The 26,319-nt window shown below is 44.4% G+C and overlaps 3 protein-coding genes across 6 annotated transcripts in view; 2 read left to right on the top strand and 1 right to left on the bottom strand.

The window, feature by feature from the left end:
* Positions 1-520: 520 nt before the first annotated feature.
* On the bottom strand, positions 521-6,923 carry btbd2a (BTB (POZ) domain containing 2a). 2 transcript variants are annotated; one of them, XM_083670995.1, is made up of 9 exons: positions 6,075-6,923; positions 5,552-5,671; positions 5,156-5,312; positions 4,834-4,939; positions 3,715-3,912; positions 2,935-3,127; positions 2,749-2,836; positions 2,512-2,658; positions 521-2,216 (listed from the first exon to the last, which is right to left on the bottom strand). In XM_083670995.1, the coding sequence occupies exons 1-9, from the start codon at positions 6,668-6,670 to the stop codon at positions 2,055-2,057; spliced, it is 1,767 nt and encodes a 588-aa protein (XP_083527121.1). In that variant the 5' UTR covers positions 6,671-6,923; the 3' UTR covers positions 521-2,054. The 2 variants fall into 2 exon arrangements, with proteins under 2 accessions (XP_083527121.1, XP_083527120.1); XM_083670994.1 differs by having other exon boundaries at positions 2,512-2,836.
* A 457-nt stretch (positions 6,924-7,380) lies between these two features.
* Positions 7,381-12,438, top strand: hmg20b (high mobility group 20B). Of its 3 annotated transcripts, none has more exons than XM_083671407.1 (9): positions 7,381-7,439; positions 8,540-8,629; positions 8,894-9,124; positions 9,857-9,977; positions 10,238-10,293; positions 10,394-10,460; positions 10,699-10,914; positions 11,232-11,364; positions 11,599-12,438. In XM_083671407.1, exons 2-9 carry the CDS (start codon positions 8,552-8,554, stop codon positions 11,609-11,611), a joined length of 915 nt encoding a protein of 304 aa, XP_083527533.1. In that variant the 5' UTR covers positions 7,381-7,439; positions 8,540-8,551; the 3' UTR covers positions 11,612-12,438. The 3 variants fall into 3 exon arrangements, with proteins under 3 accessions (XP_083527533.1, XP_083527534.1, XP_083527535.1); XM_083671408.1 differs by having other exon boundaries at positions 7,421-7,439; positions 8,540-8,633; positions 8,898-9,124; XM_083671409.1 differs by having other exon boundaries at positions 7,423-7,439; positions 8,921-9,124.
* Positions 12,439-17,549: 5,111 nt separating this feature from the next.
* Positions 17,550-26,319, top strand: part of unc13a (unc-13 homolog A (C. elegans)) — a gene marked incomplete at its 5' end in the record, with an annotated part of 42,031 nt that continues 33,261 nt past the window's right edge. The window contains 10 exons of the mRNA XM_083671551.1: positions 17,550-17,679; positions 19,562-19,591; positions 19,687-19,786; positions 21,879-21,996; positions 22,935-23,058; positions 23,470-23,540; positions 23,813-23,867; positions 24,802-24,831; positions 25,099-25,306; positions 26,184-26,303. Of these exons, the coding sequence (XP_083527677.1) occupies positions 17,550-17,679; positions 19,562-19,591; positions 19,687-19,786; positions 21,879-21,996; positions 22,935-23,058; positions 23,470-23,540; positions 23,813-23,867; positions 24,802-24,831; positions 25,099-25,306; positions 26,184-26,303 (986 nt within the window). The remainder of the gene's footprint in view (positions 17,680-19,561; positions 19,592-19,686; positions 19,787-21,878; positions 21,997-22,934; positions 23,059-23,469; positions 23,541-23,812; positions 23,868-24,801; positions 24,832-25,098; positions 25,307-26,183; positions 26,304-26,319) is intronic.

Genomic DNA, 26,319 nt, shown 5'->3' with positions numbered 1-26,319 from the left:
CTCAGTAAAAAGCACATGACAGCCTGCTTGGAGTTTGCCAAAAGGCACCTAAAGGACTCTCAGACCATGAGAAACAAGATTCTCTGGTCTGATGAAACCAAGATTTAACTCTTTAGCCTGCATGCCATGTGTCACATCTGGAGGAAACCAGATCACTTGGCCAATACCATCCCTACGGTGAAGCATGGTGGTGGCAGCATCATGCTGTGGGGATGTTTTTCAGCGGTAGGGACTGGGAGACTAGTCGGGATCAAGGGAAAGATGAGTACAGAGAGATCCTTGATGAAAACCTGCTCCAGAGCGCTCAGGACCTCAGACTGGGGCAAAGGTTCACCTTCCAACAGGACAACGACAAATGCGGATGTCAAGTGACTGATAATGTAGTAAGTATTTTTCACTAGTCATACATGCTATATCTCTATAGTGGTGTTCTTGTGATTGAATGACTTCCACACACTTGAATGCCCGAGTCACATGATTGAAAGATGGCAAGATTGATAATTTAACATTTATTTACAATGTACATAAGCCAGATGTAGAATAGCTTTGAATCATCACCATCTTTACATTTCTGACAGCTGTTCAGTGTGATTACATTGCTTTTGCACCTTGGTTACTGTTCCTTACCAGGCACCCTCGACTAGGCAATCCTCAGTAGCTGTATACTTCAATGTGAACATTTTCATTGCATTTGGCAAACATGCAATTGTGAGTAAATGTACAAATCTGCATGAAATATGAGATCCAACAAACATGTACTGGCCCCAAGTATCCACTTAAGTCACGCAGGTCTTCTGTATTTACAGGTGTACTTATGTTGCCTTCAGGTGCTCATCAGAAACTCAGAACATATGGTCCTGAAATCACACCCTATTGGTTGATTTGGAGATACCCAAATCAAGGGTATGGGAAACGTATCAAAGTGACATGAGTTTACTGGGACATTGTTTCCTATTTCCGAGGAGCACAGGAATGCAGCATTAATACTGTGAAACAGTGGTAATTTCATACATTTGTATTTGATTATTCACAATACATTAATCAGCATCATGATATACATTCAATTAACTGAATTTCATCATCTGTCCCAACTCTGGGTAACAATAATCTTCAAGTAAAGTAGCTTTTACACAAATGTATTCAGTTTAGGCATGTTTTCAAAGACGTGCAATTGATTTACTGCTTGCCTGTTCTTGCATCCAAATGATTCTCAAATGTCAATGTTGATGCAGCTTTACAATTTAAGAACATTTAGTTTTTGACTTCAGGAGTTGTTTGATTACCTGTGTCTTGTGAAAAGTGCATCAGTGCAACTACTACATAATCATTCTATTGGTGGTGAGAAAGAGTGATGACAAGTTTCAGAGGCAAAAATAAGGAACTAACTGCTACTAAAACAACATGGACTGCATTGTTTCTGCATTTTAAGTATTTACATAAGATGTGAATGAATGCATCCACTCCCAATAACTGTCCAACAAACCGAGTAGACCTGACTGAGGGACCAAGATTTGGTGACCCATATTCAAATCATTCTTTGCTGAGGCACAGGAAGAATCAGCAGACGAGACAATATCGGCAACAACAAAGACGCATCCCATCCTCTGTGTCTGTGAAGAATACCCATGAAACAATACTCCCATTATTGATCGGCTTGTTTGACATAAACAATGCAGTAGAGGACATGCTTAATTCCCTCAGAAAAACAACTGCTTTTGGAAGAAAGACATTATTATCTCAACAGTTCAAACTGACTGACCAACTGACAATGTATCAGTTGTCAACATGTCAACACTTGTGTCCTCAATTGAAATGCTGTACAGTATGCACATAACTGATTTAAAGCAGTCTGTATTTGCGATCAATAAGTGTTTTACTTTTTCAGGTCCTGAACAGATAACAGTTATAAAAGCACAACCCTGTAGTGAAGTGTCGGATGGCTGATGATGTCTTCAGTGGGCTAAAGAGAGAGAGGAGGGGGGGGGGGCTATGGAGGAACTGTATTATCAGACAGTCCTTAGTTATGAGTTCTCTCTGGGGTCAGAGGTCATTCATTATGTGTAGAAGATGACCTCGGGGATCTGTCCGTCCTCTACTGAAGTGCCGTTGTTGTTACCCGCTGCGTAGCAGAAGGTGAAGCAGGTCTTGGTGCCGGTGGCTGGAGCCTCGTGGGTCACTTTGCGCATGCCTTTGGTGCCGTAGTGAGAGTCCGGTCCCTGAAAGAGACGGAAGAACACGGAGAGGATGATGTGAAGATGCTGACAATTCAAACGTCATTACCATACCGCAGGTGCAAGCTGCTGTTTTTTTTGGATGTGCTCAACTGCAGTGTTCCTCCATTAAAACATTTTAAAAAATTAGTTCCTGTTTAAGAAACCTCTCTTACTAATGTGATGATGATAAGTGTTTTGCTTTGTTGTGAAGATCTGTACTTATTCAATAAATCAATTGTATTGGAGAAACAATGTGTGAAGCTTCATTCTATTATGGTTGATGTTCTATATACTATACCTTGAGGGTGGCACAAGCGATGTAGTTGACACTGGGAAGGATCTCCACTGGTTCCTTGAACATGACCCTGAATGTGTTGGCGGTACCGTCGCAGCTGAAGCCTGTGTCGTTCTGACCCAGTACAGTGTTGCTGTCCGTGTGAATGATCTGGGAGTGGGAGACAAGCATCAGTGACATGAACCGTATGAGCTGGTATCTTTGAATGTAGTGTACAGCATCACTGGTACAATTCCTTACCTGTATGTTGACCTGGTAGTCTGTGGGACCATGTATCGAACCATAGAGGCCAAATCCCACCACAAATATCCTACGATTCACTGAAAACCTGGGAAATGCAGAACAAGATAGAATTCAACTATTTATCACAACAGTTGATAAAGGAGGTGTGTGTGTGTGTGTGTGTGTGTGTGTGTGCGCGCTCACCGTATGCGGTCGCTGGTCCCGCTGTAGCCCCAGCGGCTCTCCACCTGGCCGAAGCGTGTGATGCTGCACTCCTTCCCCCGCAGGCAGCAGCGCGGGCGGTCGATGAACTCCACGTGTGGCTTAGGGTTCACCGTGAAGTGAAGGAACAGGCTCACCACCTCCCGGTCAGTCAGGATGCCCGACTGAGCTGGGCCTAATGCAACAAACACACAAACAGAGAGACAGAGTGGATACAGACATAATCAGAACAGGACTAGTGAAAACACCATGAAAGCAAAGCATCGTGTGTTGGAGTTCACATGTTTTTTGAGAGACACAAGAATGATTTCAGTCAGGACACTTACGTTGGTTTAGTCATGAAAATGGTGATACATTTAAGTTTGGCATAATTGAATCGCTCCCTGCCTGAATCTGTATAGCTCCCTGCCTGAAGTTTAAACAACATAAAATAAAAAATGACATAACCAGGGAGCCTATCAAACTATCAAACCCCCCCTTGGGAAGGTAAATACAGAGGGTGGAGGCTGGGGCGGTGGGTGGGACGACCAATAAGTGAACTCTCACGTAGCGTTACACTGTTAAACTGTGGTGGAGTGTTGCATACCCTTGTCCCTGAGACATGTGATGATGTCTTGCATATGTGTGAATCAGCTGTCTGCCTGAACTTGCGTAAACGTCATCAGTCCCTTTCATAGATAGCAGATAACATCAACAGGCTTCATAAGAACACACAGTAGACTATGTAAGTTAGAGGTGTGCGAGTATGTTTGTGATCTGTACCTGCAGCAAACTCCTCAATGGTCATGAGCGGGAAGCGGATGAGGGCCAAGGCTTTCCCCAGGACTTTGCGTTTGTTCTCAGGAGTGGGTTGGAACTGCTGCCTCTGGGTCTCTGCATCTGCCCAGCGCACAGCCGCCGCAAACAGACGCACCTCGCGCACCCCCAGTGTGTCCCTCTCCAGCACCGCAAACAGCGTATCTAAGGGAGACCAGGAGGAAATGGCATCAAAACACCTTCAGGGCCTGTTCTTTATTTCAACAACGCCCCCGTCCAAACACAACCCCCGGCATGTTCAGTGTTTGCACATCTGACGACAGAGTCTCCCAATCCATTCCTGGGGGATCCTCTGGGTGTGCACGTTTTTTGTTCTAACGCACCTGATTCAACAAAACAACTAGCCCTTGATTACCTGATTCAGGTGTGTTAGAGCTGGGCTGGCATGGGGAATGCATTAGGAAACACTGATCGAAGGGAACCGGGATAGACGTAAGCAACACTCCCCATATCGCTTACCCCTATCAGTCTCCATGATCCTGATCTGCAAACAATGATGGCGGTAGATAGGGGAAGGGGATAGGAATTGTGTTCAGACCAGTCTAAAGCATATCTCTGCCACTCCCTGACCAAATGAGAGAGGTGTATGTCTGTGTTGGAAAATGTGTGCGTGCCTACCTGAATGTGTTAAAGAGACAATGATGTATACCCCTGCACTGCATTGGGGGAAAAACATGACTTGGGACATGACGCACGCGCGTACGAATGCACTGACAGTGTAATTTATATATATTTACATTTATTCTAATATATAGTGTACGTGCCCCATACCCATTTCACAGCCTCTAGCCTCATTGCCTCTTAGCCTCGCACAGCCTACATAATTTACTGTTCTATACTGTCATTTTTTGTTAATATTTTCCTTATATATTGTTGTTTTATGTCCTACGCACCAACCTCAACAAGTCAATTTCCTGTATGTGCAAATATACTTGGCCAAAGAAAAGAATTCTGATTCTGATGTTTTCTTCTGTTGTGTACAAAGCGTTCAAGTGAGTGGTGTGTGTGTGTGCGTGTTATATCTGAGAAAGAAAGAGAGCAAGAACATTAAACAATGAGCTGTACCGAGGTCAATGTCAGTGAAGCCCTCAGCAGCGAATGCATCCACAGTGTTCTTGTCAATGTTCTCCAGGCAAAGGCTGGCCAGCTGAGGCTCATCAAACAGCCGCGCCTGAAACAAAGACAGTTGTACAGTCTTAACAACCAGCTCGCAGCCTTCACACATTGACTGACATCATTATTCTGCTTACATACACCAACATTTCCATCTTATGGACAAGCAAGAATGACCTGTTTTAGCTTTATTATTATTATTACTACTACCATATTATTACATACATATTACATATATACTTTGACACATAAGCAGAGGGAAAGGTTAGGCTACCTGGGTGAGCAGCATGAAGGCGTTGTCAGCACGCAGGTTTTTCTTGAGGAACTCCACACAGTGAGCCTCCAGAGCTGGGACTGCATACTTCTTGGCTGTGTACAGTGTGGTCATCACTGTCTCAGGTCCTATTTGCACCTCGTCTGAGTACAGGAACCTATATTCATTACATTTTTGACAGTCAGACAGACAACCCATACATAATCACAGTATATAGGACTAGTAATCAATGTTATAATTCGTTCTTCAATAAATGGTTACTCAAAAGGTCTGTATGTAATCTGGCATTTAACCTTGAAGACATACAGATGATCATATCGAGGCCTATCAAAGGGACAAGAAAGGAATACAAAGGAGTAGATATACAAGAGATACGTTCTGCATAACCTCACTTACTTAAGCAGAGCAAGGAAAGCAGCAGCCTCCACGTCAGGCAGCTCGATTTCAGTCGAGGTGGTGGCCATACCGCCATTGAACATGGCATCAAACACTGCACTTCCTACTGCAAGGGCAAATCTGCCGAGAAAAATAAAGGGAGTTTCATTATAATGAGGGATAACTGTGTTGGGTATTTCCCTGTGTTTATAAATAGGGTTTTGTTTACCGAGGCTGCAAAAATGTAACACCATATGGTGCATGCAACTGTCATGCGCAGCGCACAACCATGGATACATAAACGCCACACGAATATGATGCCGAATAATAAAATTGTACCCATTAGCCTGGTGATGGCGAGACATTAGTCTGCAGGCCTACGTATCCACTGGACCTCACCCCAATGCTGTCAATTGATTCACAATGGTATACTACATCCGAAGAGGGTCTTTAGTGTAGATGCATTAAATCCAACAATTCAGTTAGGATTGATCTGACTTCATTTATCTTTGATGACTAAGCATTCAAATGTACAGCCACTTACCTGTGCGCTGGTATCCGCTGCACTCCCATTCCCTTCCCGACTAGAAAATGCACGTCACTCAGCACCTCGTTGTTGAACAGAAAAGCAAACCTTTCTTTCACGGTGTTTTTTGTGGCCTGCCAGTTGTACACCGGCTCCCGGTAGACCAATACAGCTGCGGATGCTGGACTGGGAAGCGAGGATGAGATAGTCGGAGCGTCTGCTGTGGACGCTGTCATGTTTATGGCAGCCGCTGACGCTCCTCCCGCGGCAGTCGCTGCTCGGGCAGCCGTGGCACTCTGACTCACCGACTGCGGGGTAGCGTACTGCCTGTTCGGGGACGACTCTACTCTCACATCGGCGCCACTGCCACGGTCAGGGCCTGGTTGTGGGTTTGAGTGTCCGGGTGTCCGTGGTGTCACTCCTCCAGTCGCGCCCGCTGATCCCTCGTTTGTCGCGGGCGAGGAATGGGCGTTGTTGCTCGGCTGAGCATTACCCAGTGGTCCAGGGCTGGAGAAATTGAGGCATGGTGCTCTGCTACTGCTTTCCCCCGCAGCCATCTTGGATGGTGAACACTGCAGGGTTTGCTGCTGAGATAAACAAGCACAACAGCGCATACCCAGAAACACAGGCGGAATGAGTCTGGGTTTTCACATGAGGCTGGAGATGGAGAAAGAGGGTGGCCTAAATGGTCATGGTACTGGACAATAGCTTTTAGCCCATATACAACCTTAATATATTTTCATCTTCGTACTCAGTAGCTATTAGAACAAGCCTATATGTATTTATCCCACAGGCTTAGTGTGGAGACATCACATTTGTCTGTACAGTAGGCCCACTGATTTGGTACATTGCCATGCAAATATCTGATTCCACCAATGCAATGTGTACATTAAAAATGGTCTTGCTTTATTTTCCAAAGTGTTCTGTTTGAACTATTATCAACACGAGTAAGCAAATTGTTTTGTTTAATTGCTAATTTGCTTACTACATTAGGTTCCTTAAGAAAGGAAATTTAAAAGATTATGAAAAAGATCATGATGAATACAGTAGGCCTTCTATGATAATGATTACGATAAATAAAAACAGACACTGCGCAGTGTGCCTTCTGTACTGTATTTTGAAATATCCTAGGCTTGCTTAGGCTGGCTTTCTGAGCAGAAATTTGTGCTTATTAGAAATAACTAATTTATGCATGAAAACGTAATATGAATCAAACTGATACAATATGTCCACTCAAGTGCAACAACTTTGTTACAGTTATTTCACCAACTTCCCTCTGTAGAATTAACTAACCAATCATGTAAAGGTGTAATATTAGCCAATCAGTAGGACGGTATTGCTCTTCCTGACTGAAGTTTGGTTGAGAGGCTCGAGTCGAAAGGGGTAAGTAATAACGTATATAGCTTGCTAAATAAGTACATTAAGAATTGGTTATTAAAATGAAAACATTATTGGTAGACCTATACATTGAGCATATAGCGTCTCTCTTGTGATATCTCTTTATCGGCGTGTGTATTGATGACCGTGTTTTCTATTGTCCGTCCTATGTAGCTTGCTAGACAACGCTAGCTGGCAAGCTAAAGTTAGTGCTACTGCCAGCTTGCTAACTTACATTAGATGTCTGCTTATTTAGTCAAAGACAACTGTTTTAGATACGCGTCTCGTCCGTTTGTGGCTGAAGTCGGGAATAACTGCGTAGGATAATCACCGTTTTGGTTATTTTATGCAGGTTTTTATCACTGGACTAGCAGAATTGAGACATTCCTGTAACCTATGCAATAATTCCTCTTATAGTGAAATGACAAATGAATTTGTGTTGTGAGGAGGTGTAACGTCTGTCAACTATACTTTACTTATGTCAAACGAGCCTATGTCTACTACTTATGTTATACGGTCTATAGCATGTACAGTGCCTTCGGAAAGTATTGAGACCCCTTCACTTTTTCCACATTTTGTTTTGTTATAGACTCAATTTAAAATGGATTAAATTAAAAATAATTTGCGATCAATCCACACACAATACCCCAGAATGACAAAGCGAAAACACGTTTTTTGAAATTTCAGTCCATTTATTAAAATTGAAATACCTCATGTACATAAGTATTCACACCCTTTGCTATGACACTATTAAAATGAGCTAAAATGCAAAAATGTCAACAAATCACTCAATAAGTTGAATTGAGTCCATCTTAATGCAAGGATAATAGTTCATGTCATTTTGGAATTAATATCTTTGTTTTCATAGGGTCTCTGATTTGCATAGGAATCAATTACACACTGTGTAGATTAGGATCAACAAAATGTGGAAAAAGTGAAGGGGTCTCAATACTTTCCGAAGGCACTGTACCTATAAGAAACTGGTTATTACACAGTGAGCCGAGAGAAGATTCTCAGGCACATATATTCAGTCTCTTTGGTATTGAGTGTTCCTTCACACTGCTTACCTTTTTTACACTATTCATGTTTTCATTGTTCCCTGGCAGTCAATTGATATCATGGGAGGAGTTAAACAGGAGCAGAGCGATGGACCACAACATCGAGGCCCACACTCGTCTGACACAACACAAGAGGAGGCAAGTCCCCCATTCTGACATTATTTCTGAAAGTTCTATGTTCAATGATTATCTGTTGCCAAGCATATAGTTAAAACAATGCACTACAGCTAATGCAAGACTTGTATGTATGCACTCACTGCAGTGTAAGTCGCTTTGAATAAAAGTGTCAGCTAAATGTCATTTATTATTATTATTATTATTATTATATTATGTATATACTGTATATTGTTATGACCTGATGATACTGCACCTGGCTTACTTTTATATCTTCAACCCGGATAGAAAGTCCATTCCTCTGTTTCCGTGCAGCCTGTGAAGAAGAGGGGTTGGCCCAAGGGGAAGAAGAGGAAGAAGGTGCTCCCCAACGGTCCCAAGGCACCGGTGACAGGATACGTACGCTTCCTGAACGAACGGCGGGAAAAGATCCGTGCCCAGAACCCTGAACTGCCCTTCCCAGAAATCACCAAGAGACTGGGTGCTGAGTGGAGCCGCCTGGCCCCTAATGACAAGCAGGTACCTGCAGGCTAACTGGGATGGACAGAGAAGTGTAATGCAAATTGCGATCCCACTAAGTGACATATTTGTTTGAATTTGCGTGGTCAATTGCCTTTCTACTGATACAGCACCTCTCAGACCACATACAGAATGAAGATTAATGTTGTCGTCATCATGGTTCCAACAGAAATAATCCTCACCTATATATAATAATAATATATGCCATTTAGCTGCCTTACATTGCAGTGAGTGCATACATTTCAGTATATATGGTCCCAGCAGGAATCAAACCCACAACCTAAGCATTGCTAGCGCCACGCTCTACCAACTGAGCCACAGAGGACCACAGAGGACTCACCTGCCTCTCTCTCTCCTACACCCCTGCCCTTACTTCCAAAAGATGCACACACACTTCTGTTTTCTTGTTAGATCATAACTTTACATTGAAATATGAATTTGATTATTTCTTTGTTCATTAGTTTATTGTCATTGGAGTATTAATTGTTCCACAGTAGCCTGTTTAATATGAATGTCTATGTTGTCACACTTAGAACATAGCTTTGCTTTGAGCTACGTATTAAACATTCTTTAATATCTGTATTAAAACACGTTGCAATTTTTACCAAAATGTCACACTTTGGCCTCCTGATTTATGGAATGACCCACATGCCTAGCACCCTAGTCTCACTATTGAGATCTATCCTGTGTGTGTGGACATTGGTCTGATGTATATTTTGGTGCTGCTCACAGCGGTTCCTGGACGAGGCAGAGCGTGAGAAGATTCAGTATGCTCAGGAGCTGAGGGAGTACCAGCAGAGCGAGGCCTATCAGATAACCACTGCCAAAATCCAGGATAAAAAGGTCAAGAGAGGTGAGCATTGTGCACTAACACAACGGTCTTGTTCCTGGTTTCAGTATGAGAGGTTGGGAGAGCTGGTCACTTCACATTGGTCCACCTTTTGGAACATATCAGTCTATTTCTTGTCTCTCTTTGTTTACATCATCTTACTTGAAGTCAGAAAGTTAGCATAAACACTGGGATATATGTCAGGATTAGTGTACGAGTTATTGTGGATTTCTTCTTCTTTTAAACAATTCTAGACGGTTGATATTACTTTATTCTTTCATCAGAGGAGTCTCCGTCTGTCATCATCAATGCTAACAGCTCTGGATCAGCTTCAGTAAAGGTACAGTGGTCTCTCTTGTTCTTTTATCATTCATGCCGTTAGTATTTATGCAGTGTGTTTACTAACAATCGTCCAATTGTTTGTGATCTGTCTCCTGTAGTGTTCGGATCTGTCCAACAGATTTGATGTCCCGATATTCACTGAAGAGTTCCTGGATCAGAACAAAGGTAAGAAAAACATACCAAGGAGAGGCACAGTGAAAAACAGATTTGTGTTTCCATAAACGCACCAGGATCCCACTTGGAATGAAGCAGTGTTTTGATCGTACATTCTAAATAGTATGCCTGTGTGGATATCGGAACATAGTGTTTCTGTCAGGCAAGTCTCCACCTGCAGATCCGCGAGCAGGCGGAGACTTGTTTCCTTATTTGTTTCCCTAATTGTCGTTTCCATCTTTGACCGCAGCCCGGGAGGCTGACCTGAGGCGTTTACGCAAAGCCAATGTGGAGTTTGAGGAGCAGAACGCGGTGCTGCAGAAGCACATTGCAGACATGTACAGCGCCAAGGAGCGGCTGGAGGCTGAACTGAGCCAGGATGAGCACCGCACCCAGGGCCTCCACAGGCACCTGCTGGCCATCAAACACACCCTCGTCAGCAGCCTGTCCTCAGTCGCCCTGCCAGGTCAGCCACCCTCTCACTGGTTCCTTAGCTCCTCACGTCTCCGGTCCTGTCTCCATGAAGCTCTGTGTCGCCACGAACTTGTCACACCAACGTGTCTAGTGTTGGACTGTCACCTTACCTTTTTGGAAGTGGTTGTTGGAAGTAACACGATATGAGTTTGACAGTTTCTGTTCCATGGACATGCCAAATGGCCAAAGTGGCTGTAAATGGTGTTGATGAAACTGTTGCTGTTTGGGTTGCCATGTTAGAGAAACCCATCAATTCGGCCTGGTTGAAGTTGTGTATTTACACTGTTTCATTACTCTTTCCTTATATAGGTACAGGTGAGACCCCCTCGCTGGGCACCCTGGACTCGTACCTGAGCCGTTTGAGTGGTACGCTGGAGAGCAACCCCCATGAGCACCGTGCCTTGCTTGCCCAGCTCCGGGATGTCCTGTCTCACCTGGACAGGTGACTACGTCAACATTGTATCTCTCTCTGTGCTCAACCATGACAGGGACCCTCCAGTGCTCAGTCTCAACAGTGTATTACATCATATGCATTATCATATTTTGCTGATGTATGATAATGTACATTGATTCACATGAAAACCCATACATACCTGAAGGAACATGGTACAACTGACGCAGTTGTTTATGGATGATCCTTGTTTTCTAACTGGCTTTTCCTTGTCTTTATTTTCAGTGAGAAACTATGAAGAAACTCTGCATCCATTCCCCTACATGATGTGGACTGTCTTGACAGTGTAACCTTTAATGATGTACGTAGCAATGGGATATATCTAAAGGATGAAGGAGACAGATTACAAATAGATAGAACACAATGTGCAGTCCATATACCATTACTCCATGGCATATATGCTTGTTGTGTAAAGTCTTGTACATTATGGTGGTGAATGAAAGACTCAGAGAAGGGTTGGGGTCAATGACTGAATTGAAATGTAAATTTAGGAACTGATCAGAATTTTCAATTCAATAATGGAACAACATTTGATGTAAAAGAGAAAAAAAAAAGATATATTTTTCAGTCGAGTGAGAAAATATGAAGGAAAAAAAAAAATACACTCTTTTTGTAATCATCATTTCAGTGTAGTTGTCCTGAATTGACTGATTTGAAATTCCCCTAACTCCAACCCTGCCACTGAGGCTTGGTGTAAATCATTATGTTACAGTTGCCTTAACTGTCATCCAGCCATATTACCTGTAGTCAGTGCAGTGAGAGTTCAGAAACAGTTTACATGTCATTCTTGCCATCCTGTGGTAATTAAGATTTTCCCAGGCAGGTGTTATCAGGCGTTATTGAAGAAGTATAATGGTGTCGAATGAGACCAAATTAACTGGTGAAGGTCTAAATACAGTTTGGATTTTAAAAATGTATTGGATGTTGTTGTTTTTGGGGGTGCTCAGTTGGGTTTATGGATTTTTATCTGCGTTATTTGTATCAGTGTAGAAAAGAGTTACATTTAGATTGTTTCATTTGTAGTAATCACTGCTTCCATTTGCAATAAAGTTGTATTTTCCCTGATGCCATTGTGGTGTAATGAATACACATGAGGCTGCATTCTTTCCTCCAATGACGTTTGAAGTGTCTCAGAGCTCCACTGTCACCGCCAGGTTAGGTTGGTGTTGAGATATAATAGTACACGTTGTTGTCGGCCATGTTGTTGAGGAGCATGGGGTTAGCCAGTTACATCTCACTCTTGCTTTTCTGTCTGAGGTATGTTTGAAGGTATGTTTCTGTCTGAGGTATGTTTGAAGGTATGTTTCTGTCTGAGGTATGTTTGAAGGTATGTTTCTGTCTGAGGTATGTTTGAAGGTATGTTTCTGTCTGAGGTATGTTTGAAGGTATGTTTCTGTCTGAGGTATGTTTGAAGGTATGTTTCTGTCTGAGGTATGTTTGAAGGTATGTTTCTGTCTGAGGTATGTTTGAAGGTATGTTTCTGTCTGAGGTATGTTTGAAGGTATGTTTCTGTCTGAGGTATGTTTGAAGGTATGTTTCTGTCTGAGGTATGTTTGAAGGTATGTTTCTGTCTGAGGTATGTTTGAAGGTATGTTTCTGTCTGAGGTATGTTTCTGTCTGAGGTATGTTTGAAGGTATGTTTCTGTCTGAGGTATGTTTGAAGGTATGTTTCTGTCTGAGGTATGTTTGAAGGTATGTTTCTGTCTGAGGTATGTTTCTGTCTGAGGTATGTTTGAAGGTATGTTTCTGTCTGAGGTATGTTTGAAGGTATGTTTCTGTCTGAGGTATGTTTGAAGGTATGTTTCTGTCTGAGGTATGTTTGAAGGTATGTTTCTGTCTGAGGTATGTTTGAAGGTATGTTTCTGTCTGAGGTATGTTTCTGTCTGAGGTATGTTTGAAGGTATGTTTCTGTCTGAGGTATGTTTCTGTCTGAGGTATGTTTGAAGGTATGTTTCTGTCTGAGGTATGTTTGAAGGTATGTTTCTGTCTGAGGTATGTTTCTGTCTGAGGTATGTTTGAGTCTGTTTGCATCCCTAGTTGTCCTATTGTAGTTCTCCATTAGAGGGTGATGTTGGTCCACTTTAAAGTAAATAAATAAATATAAAAAGGATGTCTGTGGATATGGTTGTACACACCTATTGAACTACTGAGAAGTATGGATGTTATTTTTATTGACCAACTGAATTTGAATTAATAAACAGTTTCAAATGGATTTGATGCCAACTTTGTATGGGCTTGTATTCAACTGACTACATCTATAGGCTAACTTTTTAGGACCAAGGTCCTGGCCAGATTGTAGAATATGATGGCACCTGATAGCACCTACTTGTCTATGAACAAAACAAGCAGTTAGTAGTTGCCTTGTGAGAGTGTACCGTAGGTTTCTGCTTTTGGCTCAGATCAAGGGGAATCCAGAGTGGCTCACCCTATCTCATATGTACAGTGTTGTCCTTCTAGGTGTTCTTATTGAAATGATATAGTGTCTTATTTATTCTTTAGATTACACACTTTTACACAGCAGGCTACCTGTGTCAATGTTATCCCCCCTCTTCAATATGTCCTGGTTGTATCGGTATGAGTATCTGTATGTACTTTTCATGAGAGCTCATCGTGACAATGAATTCCAATGTATTCTATACATACAGTATGGCCAATGTATGAACCTTAGAGTAGTTCTCTATCATCTTCCTATTACTTTGGTTTGAAATGAGGGTGTAGGTCTTAAGTGCGATTTTTTTTTTTTTTTTTTTTATATATATATATATATATATAGCTCGATGTTTAGATGGGGCACGACTTGATAGAGTTAAATGATTGGGAGAGGCTTGGTGTCAGGTGTTTCGCAGCATCGGTGGTCCAGCCCGTCATCACTGCCTTGACGTCACTTTCGGTAACTGTCCATACAGTGGTGGTGCTGAAACAAGATGGCTGTGCGTTAGGGAGCGCAGAGCTGAGAAGAAGCAGGAAATATAGCCACACATTGATCCAAACGCGTATGAGACAGAGGGGGGGAGAAAAACATATAGTTTACACTCGAACTATAGGTTATATTTTTTTTACTGCCTTAAACAAGAGAGACATGCAATAGAGTAGAAGCGGAGGCTACTCCATCTATTTACACACAGGCTATTGAAACAGATATCTGCTCCCCATTGAAGGAACGGGGAGCCGGTGGAAGGCATCGGAGAACGATCATAATAGCCAGATTTAAGAGATGTCATTGCTGTGTGTTGGAGGTAAGTGAAAATTAGTAAGCAAAGAATCTGTTTGGATGTAGAGAGAAATGCACTTGCTTCCTGTAACCAGTTGCTCCGCGGGCAGTTCGCTTCAATTCATTCAACCAATTAATCTCATCTGCTTTGAATGACTCCAAATTATGGGTGACTTGGCGACACAGAAATGTTCATTTGATTTTACTGTAGCCTAAGCCTAATAATGCCTTGGTGCTGGATGAACGCTGACAATGCGCTTTCAGCCCTTTATTTTGGGTGGACTGATTTGTTTTACGGTTGCTCCTACTAATTGATTAAATATTATTTCCTTTATATAATAGGCTGCTAATGGTTGAGATGTCACTGTAGTGGTGTAGTGCTCGAAATGTGTCATAATGTTCACATGTGCGGTTTGTAAAGCGACTGCTTTGGCAACGAATGGGGTGGGTGCTTTGGTGGAGTGAAATTGTGCTATCGAATACTACGCTGGCTGCCGAACTATTCAAAATCCGAACACAATATTACATTATCGTAGAGTCGATCATTTATACTGTTGGCTATGTCTGTCAAAAGAAAGTAAAATGCAATTTGAGTTCAGCATTGAGTGCAGTCCCCGTGCGTAAACGCGCCGACCAAAAAGGCGTGTACAGTAAGTCCATCATCGTGATGATTGCTTTTTCCCAATGCCCGCCTTGATGTTGAGAAATCGTGATCCTAACGGTTTCCAAGGAAATGTGCTGAATCCAGCATTTCTATATCGTGACCAGCTTCTGGTACCAGCCTACTATATTTATAGGATCAGTGTTGTTCACAATGATGTATAGGCTTACTTATTAGAATGATGTGATTGAAAGTATGAAATTCATTTCTCAGATAATGACAAAAGTGGGGCCAAGAGAAATGTTATCTTTGGGGCTATTTTAATTTGCAATTGATTGATTGGTCCATAATTGCCTGTGTTTTGGTCAAGATATGTATGCCTCCTCAGTTACCCATTGGTAACTTGTTCATTGTTGGATGATGATTTCTTTAGTCAACTGTTGGGGTTGTTGATTATTAAATGTCATCAGATCAACAGCCACCTTCACTAGGCCTAAATCCAGGACTGTCACGGTTTTGCTCTGAAATCGGTAGAGTCAGTGATGGCAACCCAGAGTTGCATGGAGTGTTTGTGTTGTTGGCACCTTAGCTGGAACAACAATCTGATTGCACAGTTGTCAGGATCGAGATACATCCACTGATCGCCCCGCCATGTGTCCTGAACCTTTGTTGGCATAGCAACCCTCCTTTCACTTGTAGTTGTTGGCTTATCTGGATAATTTATCATTAGTTCAGAGGACAGCTGTGTTATTCCTTGTGATAGATGTATTGACTGTAAGTGTGTGGTTAGAGTAACGAGGTTGTTGTGGATTCAGCTGGAGTAGTTAGTTATCTTTGGCAAAGGGCCCACTGTACATCCCCATGCTGACATTGAGAAACTGTATGTACTGGTGTTACAAATAGCACTGGTTTTGTAGCCTGGTCAGAGATTTGCTTGTGCCAACTTCTCCGTTGTGGTAGTTGTAGGTCTGTGTCAGGTCACTAAAAGTCAGAGCAGTTACTAAGTGTCCAAGCTACTACTGTCTGTCACCCACTAGAGACCGAGGGAGAATCAGATCAAATCAACCTGTATTTCTATAGCACAATATACACAAATACAATACAATACACTACAACATACGTAGACACAACAAAGTGCGCTTCGCAGGAAAAAATAAAATAAAAGAGAAAATCAACCAAAACAAGCGGACAGCCTCATTGTTGTCTCAACTGATATCAATGCATGATTCAGACATTTACCCTGTTTGAGACCTGTCCTGTCTGAGACCTGTCCTCGGTCCCAGATCGTTGGTGAAGAATGTTGTTATCCATTGCTGTGAGTCCAATGCAGGAATGAGTGTAATTTAGAGCTAGAGATTCCTAGCTTGTTTGCTTCATAGTGCCTTGAGTCACATTACCATATCAAACACGCTTTCTTTCTGTAATGACTGCTTGTTTTTATTCTAGAAATAGTCAGTCAGATAGTTCTTCCAACATGGAGGGAAGCACCCACTGTAAAAAAAAAGAAAAAAAAAGAAAAAAAAACCATCCTGTCATGCATTCAGTGACACAGCTAGCATGAATAACGTTATTATCCAAAAGAGGAGTGATTACCATGGGCCAACTAAGAGCCATTAGGCTCCATAACATCATATATAACTAGATTATAATCTCATGCACTGTTTATGTTCAGACTACACAACGCCTATGTCTTTACCCGTCTTAGTCGAGACGAAGCTACCCTTGAAAGAGAGAGAGATCTCATTATTTTTACCCTCCCATCATCTGAGACACTTTTAATTCCTCAAAAGGGCACATTTAATTGGCACTCGTACAGTTATATGTAATTGACCCCTATCACTTACTTTGTTATTTTCAAGTTCTAATCAAGATTAATTTCATTGATGTCCCCAGTGTATGGGGAGACTTAAATGCAATTTATATTAAAGACAATGTACACTGTGAGACAGATGGACTGATCACTTTTCAATCCCGACAAGCAGAGAGTTTTCATTTTGCAACTCAGTGTTTCTTCGTAACTGACTAGCCGACGTTCTAGAATTCCAGCAGGCTACAGTTTGAGTTGTATTGCAGTTCCTACAGTCACTCTGAAGCACGAGGTCCTGGGAAGCTTTTGATTGGAATATCTCAGGAAATAAAAAACCCCTGAGTGACTTTATTTGCTTGAGTGAACAAGAGATCCTGTAATTTGCTGTTTGTTTTTTGCACAAAATATGTGCCATCTTTTAATTTATCACCCCCCCCACCCCCATCTTCACAGCAGATCTGGTTCAGTATTATGCCTGTGAGCTGTGAGTTCCCCCCCCCTCAACCCTCCTCCCCCTCCCCACCCCCTAACCCCCTATCCGCTACTGTCACGCCGAAATGGTTATTTTTAGTGGTGGGGATGCAGCTCGCTCTGCCCGCGCTCTGCTGCACAGACAGATTAATGGAGCAGGAGAGAAGGAGAGAAAAAGGGAGCACACGTGCACACCCGCCACATGGCAGAAGGAGAGTGTGGAAGTGAGGGGGGAGAGAGAGAGAGAGCAGGGGAATCCAGGCAGTGGAAGGATGCTGATGGGGAGAGCACAGAGTTGGAGGGAGGGAGAGACAGTGTGTGAGAGAGAAAGAGTGTGAGAGAGAGAGAGAGAGAGAGAGGGAGAGAGAGAGAGAGCAGGGGAATCCAGGCAGTGAAAGGATGCAGATGGGGAGAGCACAGCATTGGAGGAAGAGAGAGTGTGAGGGGGAGAGAGAGAGAAAGGGGGAGGGAGGGAGAGAGAGAGGGGGGGGGGAATCGAGCAGGGGAATCCAGGCAGTGAAAGGATGCAGATGGGGAGAGCACAGCATGGGAGGGAGGGAGGGAGGTGTTGAGGTAGAGACAGATGAAGAAGCTCACTGAATGACTGGATAGAATCCTATTAGCTTCACTTTAGCAAAGGGAGGATGGACTGGAAATGGAGCTCACCATCCCTTTTGTCAGTTGTATTTGCAGCCATACCATCGAATCATCCCCCGGGCAAGAAAGTAGGCTGTTAGATGGACTAATGATAACACGAAAGGCTTAACTCTGAAGTCGGTAAAGCATATCTTAAGCGTACCTCCTAACACCGACTTAGAGATATGTTTGATATTCAGTTGACACAAACATTTCCCTCAGGGCCTGTTGTGGCAAGGTGGTTTTTTTTAATTTATTTTTTAAAATACAGTTGGTAATGATGGATTTCCACATAACCCCACATGGATGGAGAGCGTATTGAGAGTGTTGCGGCTGGCCTTGTGATGGAGAGCAGGTCCATGGGTCGTTAGTACTGGAGAGCTATAGACACTTTGCTTCAGAAGTTCATTTAGTCCAACTCTGTGATGTAAAAAAAATTCTTCTTCTTTCCCTTCGTGATATAAAAAAATTGGACTCCTTCTTCCCTTCGCTTTCTTAAATTGCAGCTTTTTGGAGATGAAGTGAAGGGAGGCGTTCAGCAGGGATTAGAACTAAGGCTATGAATATTTATGCCCGGTGAACATGGGGGTGCATGGCATCAACGGGTGGCAGGATGAATGAATAATGAATTGGCTCGTTGACGTCAGAGCAGCTTTAAAAAGTCTCTCTCCGGTTCCTTTTAGTGATCCCCCCAGTGGGAGAGATGGCAGTGGCACGTTGGCAGACCTGCCGCTATTGTGTTAGACAACTTCACTGCTGAGGCATCCTTTCATCTCACACACACACACACACACACACACACACACACACACATACACACACACACACACACACACACGCACACACACACGCACACACACACACACGCGCGCACGCACGCATGCACAGGACTGGCACGCGCGTAAGGGGTCGGCACACACACAGACATGCACACACACACACACACACTATCCGGTGGGAGGGGCACCCTCTCTCTGAACCCGAGAGCCTTATTCTGGTGTGAGTCAGAGATCTTGACATTTGGCGGTGAATGCAGCCTTTGATATTGTGATTCTGGCATTCTGCCATCAGAGGAATGAAAGGTGCCTAGGCTGACTATGGCAGGCCCCTCCCCCTCTGTGAAATGCCAGGCTCCTGTCAATCATCCACAATCCACACCTGGGATATGCTATGCATATTTGCATGTATAATGAGCTGCTGCCACTGAGTTCTTTGTCAGAAGAAGACACAAGACACAAGCTCTCACTAAATGAACAAATGAAAATTTGATTATCTTTTTCAAACCAATTGTTTCACTCATGTGTCTGACAGCTTTGACAGGTGGTACGTTGGAAATCTGAAATGCTGGTTTGATTGACCAACTCGTCTCCAATCCCAGCCTACAGGAGAGGTGCTGTAGATGACACCTCTGCTGTGTTTAACCTATTATGACTCTATTGCTTTCTCTCTGTCTGTTTTGCAGTGAAGAAAGCCAAGCTCGATGGACCCCAAGGTGAGTAGAGGCCAGCTATCTTTCACTTGGTCTCACGAGGTCAGAGACACTGGTGTGTTTAACATGGAAACGTGCCATTTCTCTTTGTTCTACAGAGAAATTTAACACCTACGTGACTCTGAAAGTGCAGAATGTCAAGAGCACCACCATTGCTGTGCGTGGCAGTCAGCCATGCTGGGAGCAGGACTTCATGTTGTAAGTATTTCTTCTTCTTCTCCTCCTCCTCCTCCTCCTCTCTCATTCCCCTCTTCTCTTCCTCCTCTTACTCTTCTCATCTTCCTCCTCTCCTCTTCCTCATCTCCTCCATTTCATCTACTCTCCTCTTCCTCCTCCTCCCTTCTCTTCCCTTTCCCCTCTTCTCTTCATCTTGTCATCTTCCTCCTCTCCTCTTCCTCATCGCCTCCATTTCATCTATTCTCCTCTTCCTCCTCCTCCTCCTCCTCCTCCTCCCTTCTCTTCTGTTTCCCCTCCTCCTCTCCCTCTCTCCCTGTCCCTGCCAGTTTCAGAGTGCATAGATGTTATGTAACATACAGGCACTCCTGCATTATTTACGCAGTAATGTCTATGGTACCTAAAGGGGTACTCTCACTGGTTTGAGTGCTGCAGTCAAGCAAAAGAAGTTTGGATGAAACCTGATGTTTTTTTGGCCCCTCAGAGGCCAGTCGAGTCTCAGTGTTTTTTTCATAAGCATTTCATAACTGATGATTGGAGCAGGATTTTGTGCAGGCATTCCTCTAAATCCTCTAAACCTCGCCACAAAAACGGGACAGCTCTATTTCCCACCTGCTCCTTAGATCTCTCTGTCCCTCTCCCTCCCTCTCTCTCTCTCTCTATCCTGCTATCTCCCCTTCTCCTTTTCTCTCCCTCTTTGCCTGGTCCATAACACAGCAGCAGTGTCAGCCGTTTGCCAGATTACTCCCTGGACTGCCAGAGAAAGATCTTTCTCTGCCAGAGAAAGATATCAAAGCTGAGGCTATTATTAGTCTTGAATCACTGGAGAGGCCAGTCCTCCTGTGGAGCGCAGAGTGAGTCTGGCCAGTAGATACTAGAGATGACTAGAGTACACACATTACTGACCCAGTCCTGGCTACAGCTCTATATACAGTACCAGTCAAAAGTTTGGACACACCTTGCCAAGAGTGTGCAAAGCTGTCATCAAAGCGAAAGGTGGCTACTTTGAAGAATCTAAAATATAAAACATATTCTGGTTTGTTTAACACTTTTTTGTTTACTACATAATTCCATATGTGTTCCTTCATCGTTTTGATGTCTTCAATATTAATCTACAATGTTGAAAATAATAAAAAAATAAAGAAAAACCATTGAATGAGAAGGTGTGTCCAAACTTTTGACTGGTACTGTACTTAGATACACCTCCTGATATACAGAGCCCTCCATAAGTATTGGAAAGAGGAAGCATGTTGTCTTCTTTTAGCTCTATACTCCAACAGTTTGAATTTGAATTTGAAATCAAACAGTTACGTACTTCTATGAGGTTAAAGTAGAGATTCGCAGCTTCAATTCAATGTTTTCTTTTTTCAGATTGGTTTCACCATTTAGAATGGTGTTCTAGAGTGGCCAAGGCAATCTCCAGATTTAAATCCAATTGAACATACATCCATTTCATTTCATTATCATCACCAGAGATGATACCCAGCATCTGGTGGGGTCAACGGGTCGCAGAGTTCAGGCAGTTATTGCATGCAAAGGGTTGTTGACCAAATACTAAACTTGAGTGCTTTATTTGGACATAACATGATTTTTTCCAATACTTTTGGAACCCTGAAAACGTTGAATTAAAGCTGAGAATCTCTCCTGATCCCATCATAACTGTTTGGTCCAAACTGTTGCAGTATACTATTTGTATTGTATTTTACTTACTTTACTTTTTTTTCCTGATGAAAAAAGAAACACCACCCCCTCTACTCCTCTGTGCAATTGACCTCAGCTCTCCCCTCCAGACGGCTTTCTCTCTCTCTCTCTCTCTCTCTCTCTCTCTCTCTCTCTCTCTCTCTCTCTCACTCTCTCTCTCTCTCTCTCTCACTCTCTCTCTCTCTCTCTCTCACTCTCTCTCTCTGTGCTGAGTGACTCACTTCCCTCTGCACTCTGAATCACCGTGGGCTTCTATCATTGGATTAAAGTTCTGCTTCTGATGTGGCTTAGACTTAATTTCTCTCATTTCATGAGATGGGTTATTTCTCTAGGCCCTATTCCTTCCTGTATGAGGGTGTTTATATTCTTTGTCCTCCTGACTCTCTGTCTCTCTCATCCCTCCCTCCTTCTACAGTGAGATTAACAGGCTGGACCTGGGCCTGACTGTGGAGGTGTGGAACAAAGGCCTGATCTGGGACACCATGGTGGGCACCTTGTGGATCCCTCTGCACAGCATTCGACAGTCTAACGAGGTACGCCCTCAGCCTTACCCCCACCCTCACCCTCACCCTCACCCTCACCCTCACCCTCGCCCTGCCCCTTCTCTCTCCTCCTAACACCTCTGCCCCCCCACCCCACCCACCCCCCTTGAGAGAACACCTTTTGGATCCCTCTGCACAGCATTCACTAGTCTAACGAGGTACGCCCCCACCCTCGCCCTCGCCCTCACCCTCACCCTCTCCTCCTAACACCTCTGCCCCCCCACCCCACCCACCCCCCTTGAGACAACACCTTTTGGATCCCTCTGCACAGCATTCGCTAGTCTAACGAGGTACGCCCCCACCCTCGCCCTCGCCCTCACCCTCGCCCTGCCCCTTCTCTCTCCTCCTGACACCTCTGCCCCCCCCCCCACCCGCACCCCCCACCCCCCTTGAGAGAACACCTTGTTTTTCATAACAGAAGTCAGGTAGATATTGTGGTGGAAGCTGTAAACGGGTGTTACTGGGTGTAGAAATAGAGATGCACCACTCTGGTCTCTGGTGAGTTCCTTTCCCTGCCTCATTAGCTGCATCAAAGTGGGGAAACGCTCCAAACGGGGGAACGGAAGGAGAGAGTGTTCCTGGATCGTAAAGATGTGTCGCTGGATAATGTAAAGAAAATGTCCCGTGTGGATATTCACTGCTCATTCTCAATGAGCTAGGGCCTATTTTTAGAATTGCTCTGTATTTCACCTTGTTGGAGTGAAAGCTTAGTTAGTGTTCGTAAAGAAGCTGTTTGTGTGAGCCTAAGCCAGTACCTGTCTGTCTCTCCTCCTGTGTGACAGCTTCTCTACCTGTACACTACGGTACCTGTCTGTTTCTCCTGTGTGACAGCTTCTCTACCTGTACACTACGGTACCTGTCTGTCTCTCCTGTGTGACAGCTTCTCTACCTGTACACTACGGTACCTGTCTGTTTCTCCTGTGTGACAGGAGGGCCCAGGCCAATGGCTGACCCTGGACTCCCAGGTCATCATGGCGGAGAATGAAATCACTGGTACCAAAGACCCCACCTTCCACCGCGTGCTGCTGGACACACGGTTTGAACTGCCATTAGGTTAGTCAACACAGTTGCTGATGTCCACCATTAGGTTAGTCAACACAGTTACTGATGTCCACCATTAGGTTAGTCAACACAGTTACTGATGTCCACCATTAGGTTAGTCAACACAGTTACTGATGTCCACCATTAGGTTAGTCAACACAGTTACTCATGTCCACCATTAGGTTAGTCAACACAGTTACAACAAAGTCATGTCCAATCTGATTGCTTTACACACATATTCTAGGTTAATGAAGAACTATCACCTGTCACCTGTTTCATATGAACCTACTTCCACAGACAATGCCATAGCATTGGCTATGGCTCTCTTAGAACCTCACCAATGGTTTTGAGCTGGTAGGGTATTTTGTGTGTGTCCTCAATGTCCTAAATGACTGACCAGTTAAAACGTTCTTCCTGCTGCAGACATTCCAGAGGACGAGGCGCGATACTGGGCCAAGAAACTGGAGCAGCTCAATGCCATGAGAGACCAGGACGTAAGCCGTCTCCGCTCCTCCCTCCCCGTGTTTGTATTTACGTGTTCCACTGCGCCGCCAGAAGGCAGGGTATTAGATGTGCTGCGGAGGCGAAGGCAGGGCTTTCAGTCAATGATAATGTCATTACTTACGCATTGAGCATGAGGCTGACCTTTTCACATCGGTGGTGCTGTCATTCCGACTGACCCACATTCCCACAGTAATGTACTGCAGGGCCTCCCTGTCGGCCATTTTAATGAACTGTGTTCACTGTGTTTGGGTTGCTGTTTCAGTACACATACCAGGAGGAGCAGGAGAGACCACTGCCAGTGCCAGCCACACAATGCTGTGAGTGTTAGGAGACCACATCCTTCCTTCTCCTCCTCCTCCTCCTCCTCCTCCTCCTCCTCTTCCTCCTCCCCCCACTCTTCCTCATCCTGCTTGACTCATTGGGAGGAAGATTAGAGGGGATGTTGCAGGCAGATGGAGCAATGGATGGATGGAGGGAGGGAGGGAGGGAGGGAGAAAAGCTGACATGACCAAACTGGGCCAGCAGGCCTGCCTGAGCAGCAGTGATTTATGGGTGCTAGATGGAAGATAAATGTGTGCTGGCATACGCTGCCCTGCCAGACACAACCCTGTCTGATGATGACTGGGGACGGGGTGGGTGGCTGTGGACGAGTCTGGGACACGGTGGGCAGTGCAGCTATGTGTGTGTGTGTGTGTGTGCGTGTGTGTGTGTGTGTGTGTGTGTGCGTGTGCGTGTGCATGTAAGATAACTGATGAGTCTGAGCTATGATGGGTGGTTCTGTTTGTGTGTGTGTGTGTGTGTGTGCGTGCAAGATAATTGATGAGTCTGAGCTATGATGGGTGGATTCGTGTGCGTATTTGTGTGCGTGCGTGCGTGCGTGTGTGTGTGTGTGTGTGTGTGTGTGTGTGTGTGTGTGTGTGTCTGTGTGTGTGTGTGTGTGTGTGTATTGCTCTGTGAGTCACTGGGTGGCTGGCACCCCGGCGGGTGAGAGTTATAGCTGACTCCCGACTGCGCTTTGCTAATCACCACACTCTGGGCCCTCCGCCACAAGGTCAGCCATCTTTACTGCCCTGCTCCCAGCCTCCTGTTGCCTCTCCACTCAGATATACATTCCGGGGGGGCTCGGCACCCTAACTCATCCTGACGTGTTTATCCCTGCTCTGCCCACATAGCTGCACATTCTTTAACATGTTTATGGCCCAAAAATCTAATTTCTCTCCAATTTCTGCCTCCTCCTGTCTGTCCTTGTAGGTAACTGGAGTATATGGGGAGAACAACAAAGTAAGTATAAAGTTTCTATCACACACATAGGGACATATTCACTGGCAATGTGTGTCTGTTTTTTACCCGCCTTTCTCTCTGGTAGAACATTGCTTATTTTTTGGTGGGAAACTATGTCACCATGACATAACGTGACAGGATGATTCTAACTTGAATCGTTAGACCTTTCTGACACATTATCTCCCGATCGCCATGTCCGCTCTTAAGTCACTGAATACATCTGGAGGATAAACACATCAGTGACCTCCGCCTCTCTCGTGTGTTCAGACGAGGATCCTGACAGTGCGGTGGACGACAGGGACAGCGACTACCGCAGTGAGACCAGTAACAGCATCCCCCCACCCTATTACACCACGTCCCAGCCCAACGCCTCCATGCACCAGTACCCCATGAGGGGTAACCAGCAATACAGCTCCCGCTCCTCCTACAACGACTCCATCCACGAGCTGGACTACGACCCCCAGAGGGCCATGAGGTAAACCATCCATCAGGTCCCCTGTAACCTTCTTCAGTCCCCAGCACTGTCTCAATAACAGTACATGATTTAGAGTGGTTTCCTTTCCCTGTGTCCTTGTCTGCTTCATCTGCACAGATATGATAACACACGGGATAGATGAAGGAAAGGAGACAAGTGAAGGAAACCACTTTTGACTATAGAAACGTGGTAGCGAGGGTTTTTCACCTGCAGTACCCTTCTTAGTAAAGGGTTCCTTGTTTACCTTGTTGAGTCTACAAAAAGCAGACAGTTATGTCCCAGTGTGACTGTTTTTGTTAAACACTGCTGTACATGGTAACCTGTTGTCCCACTGTGAATTCACTCTCCAGAGTACACAAGCCTCTAGGAGCTGAAGCTCCTTGTATACAGGTTGTGTGTGTGTGTGTGTGTGTGTGTGTGTGTGCGCGCACGTATGTGCGTGTGTGCGCGCATGTGTGTGTGCGCGCGCGTGTGTGTGCGTGAAATACAGTCCCCTGTGATCACCTACTGTAACAACTTGTTTTGGCCCAATCCAAAACGAGTGTGTGTTTTTTTTTGTCTGTGCATCTGTTGTTCAAAGGCACCAAACCACACAAACTCATGCATTGCTTGGTGAGACGCGTTATTGCATAAAGGCTTCGAGCTTCTCTTTCTTGGCCCTCCTCAATTTGCCACAGAGATTCAGTTTGAGCCATTTTTTTAAAGGTCCATGATGGCTTAAATATACTTGTTTTACTACTCTATCTCTCTCTGGCTCCTTGGTGAGTGGTCTTTATGCAGTAGCTTTGTCTCAGTTTTGGTGCAGCTGTCTTTGAAAGGCTTTCGACCGGCCTCTACTGATGCACCTCTCCCGCCTCTCCCCCCTCCCTCCCGCCAGACGCTATGATAGTTTAGATTCCGCCACCAACGGGCGCAGCGATCTCGATTCAGCCTCAGGTTCGAGCCGGCACACCAGCCGCCAGTACTCTCTAGACAGTAGGCAGTCGCTCTCTGATAGGTGGGTCTCTGCACCT

Source organism: Argentina silus (genome assembly GCF_951799395.1).
Source record: "Argentina silus genome assembly, chromosome: 6".
Taxonomy (NCBI): domain Eukaryota; kingdom Metazoa; phylum Chordata; class Actinopteri; order Argentiniformes; family Argentinidae; genus Argentina; species Argentina silus.
This window is presented reverse-complemented; position numbering and strand designations above follow the sequence as displayed.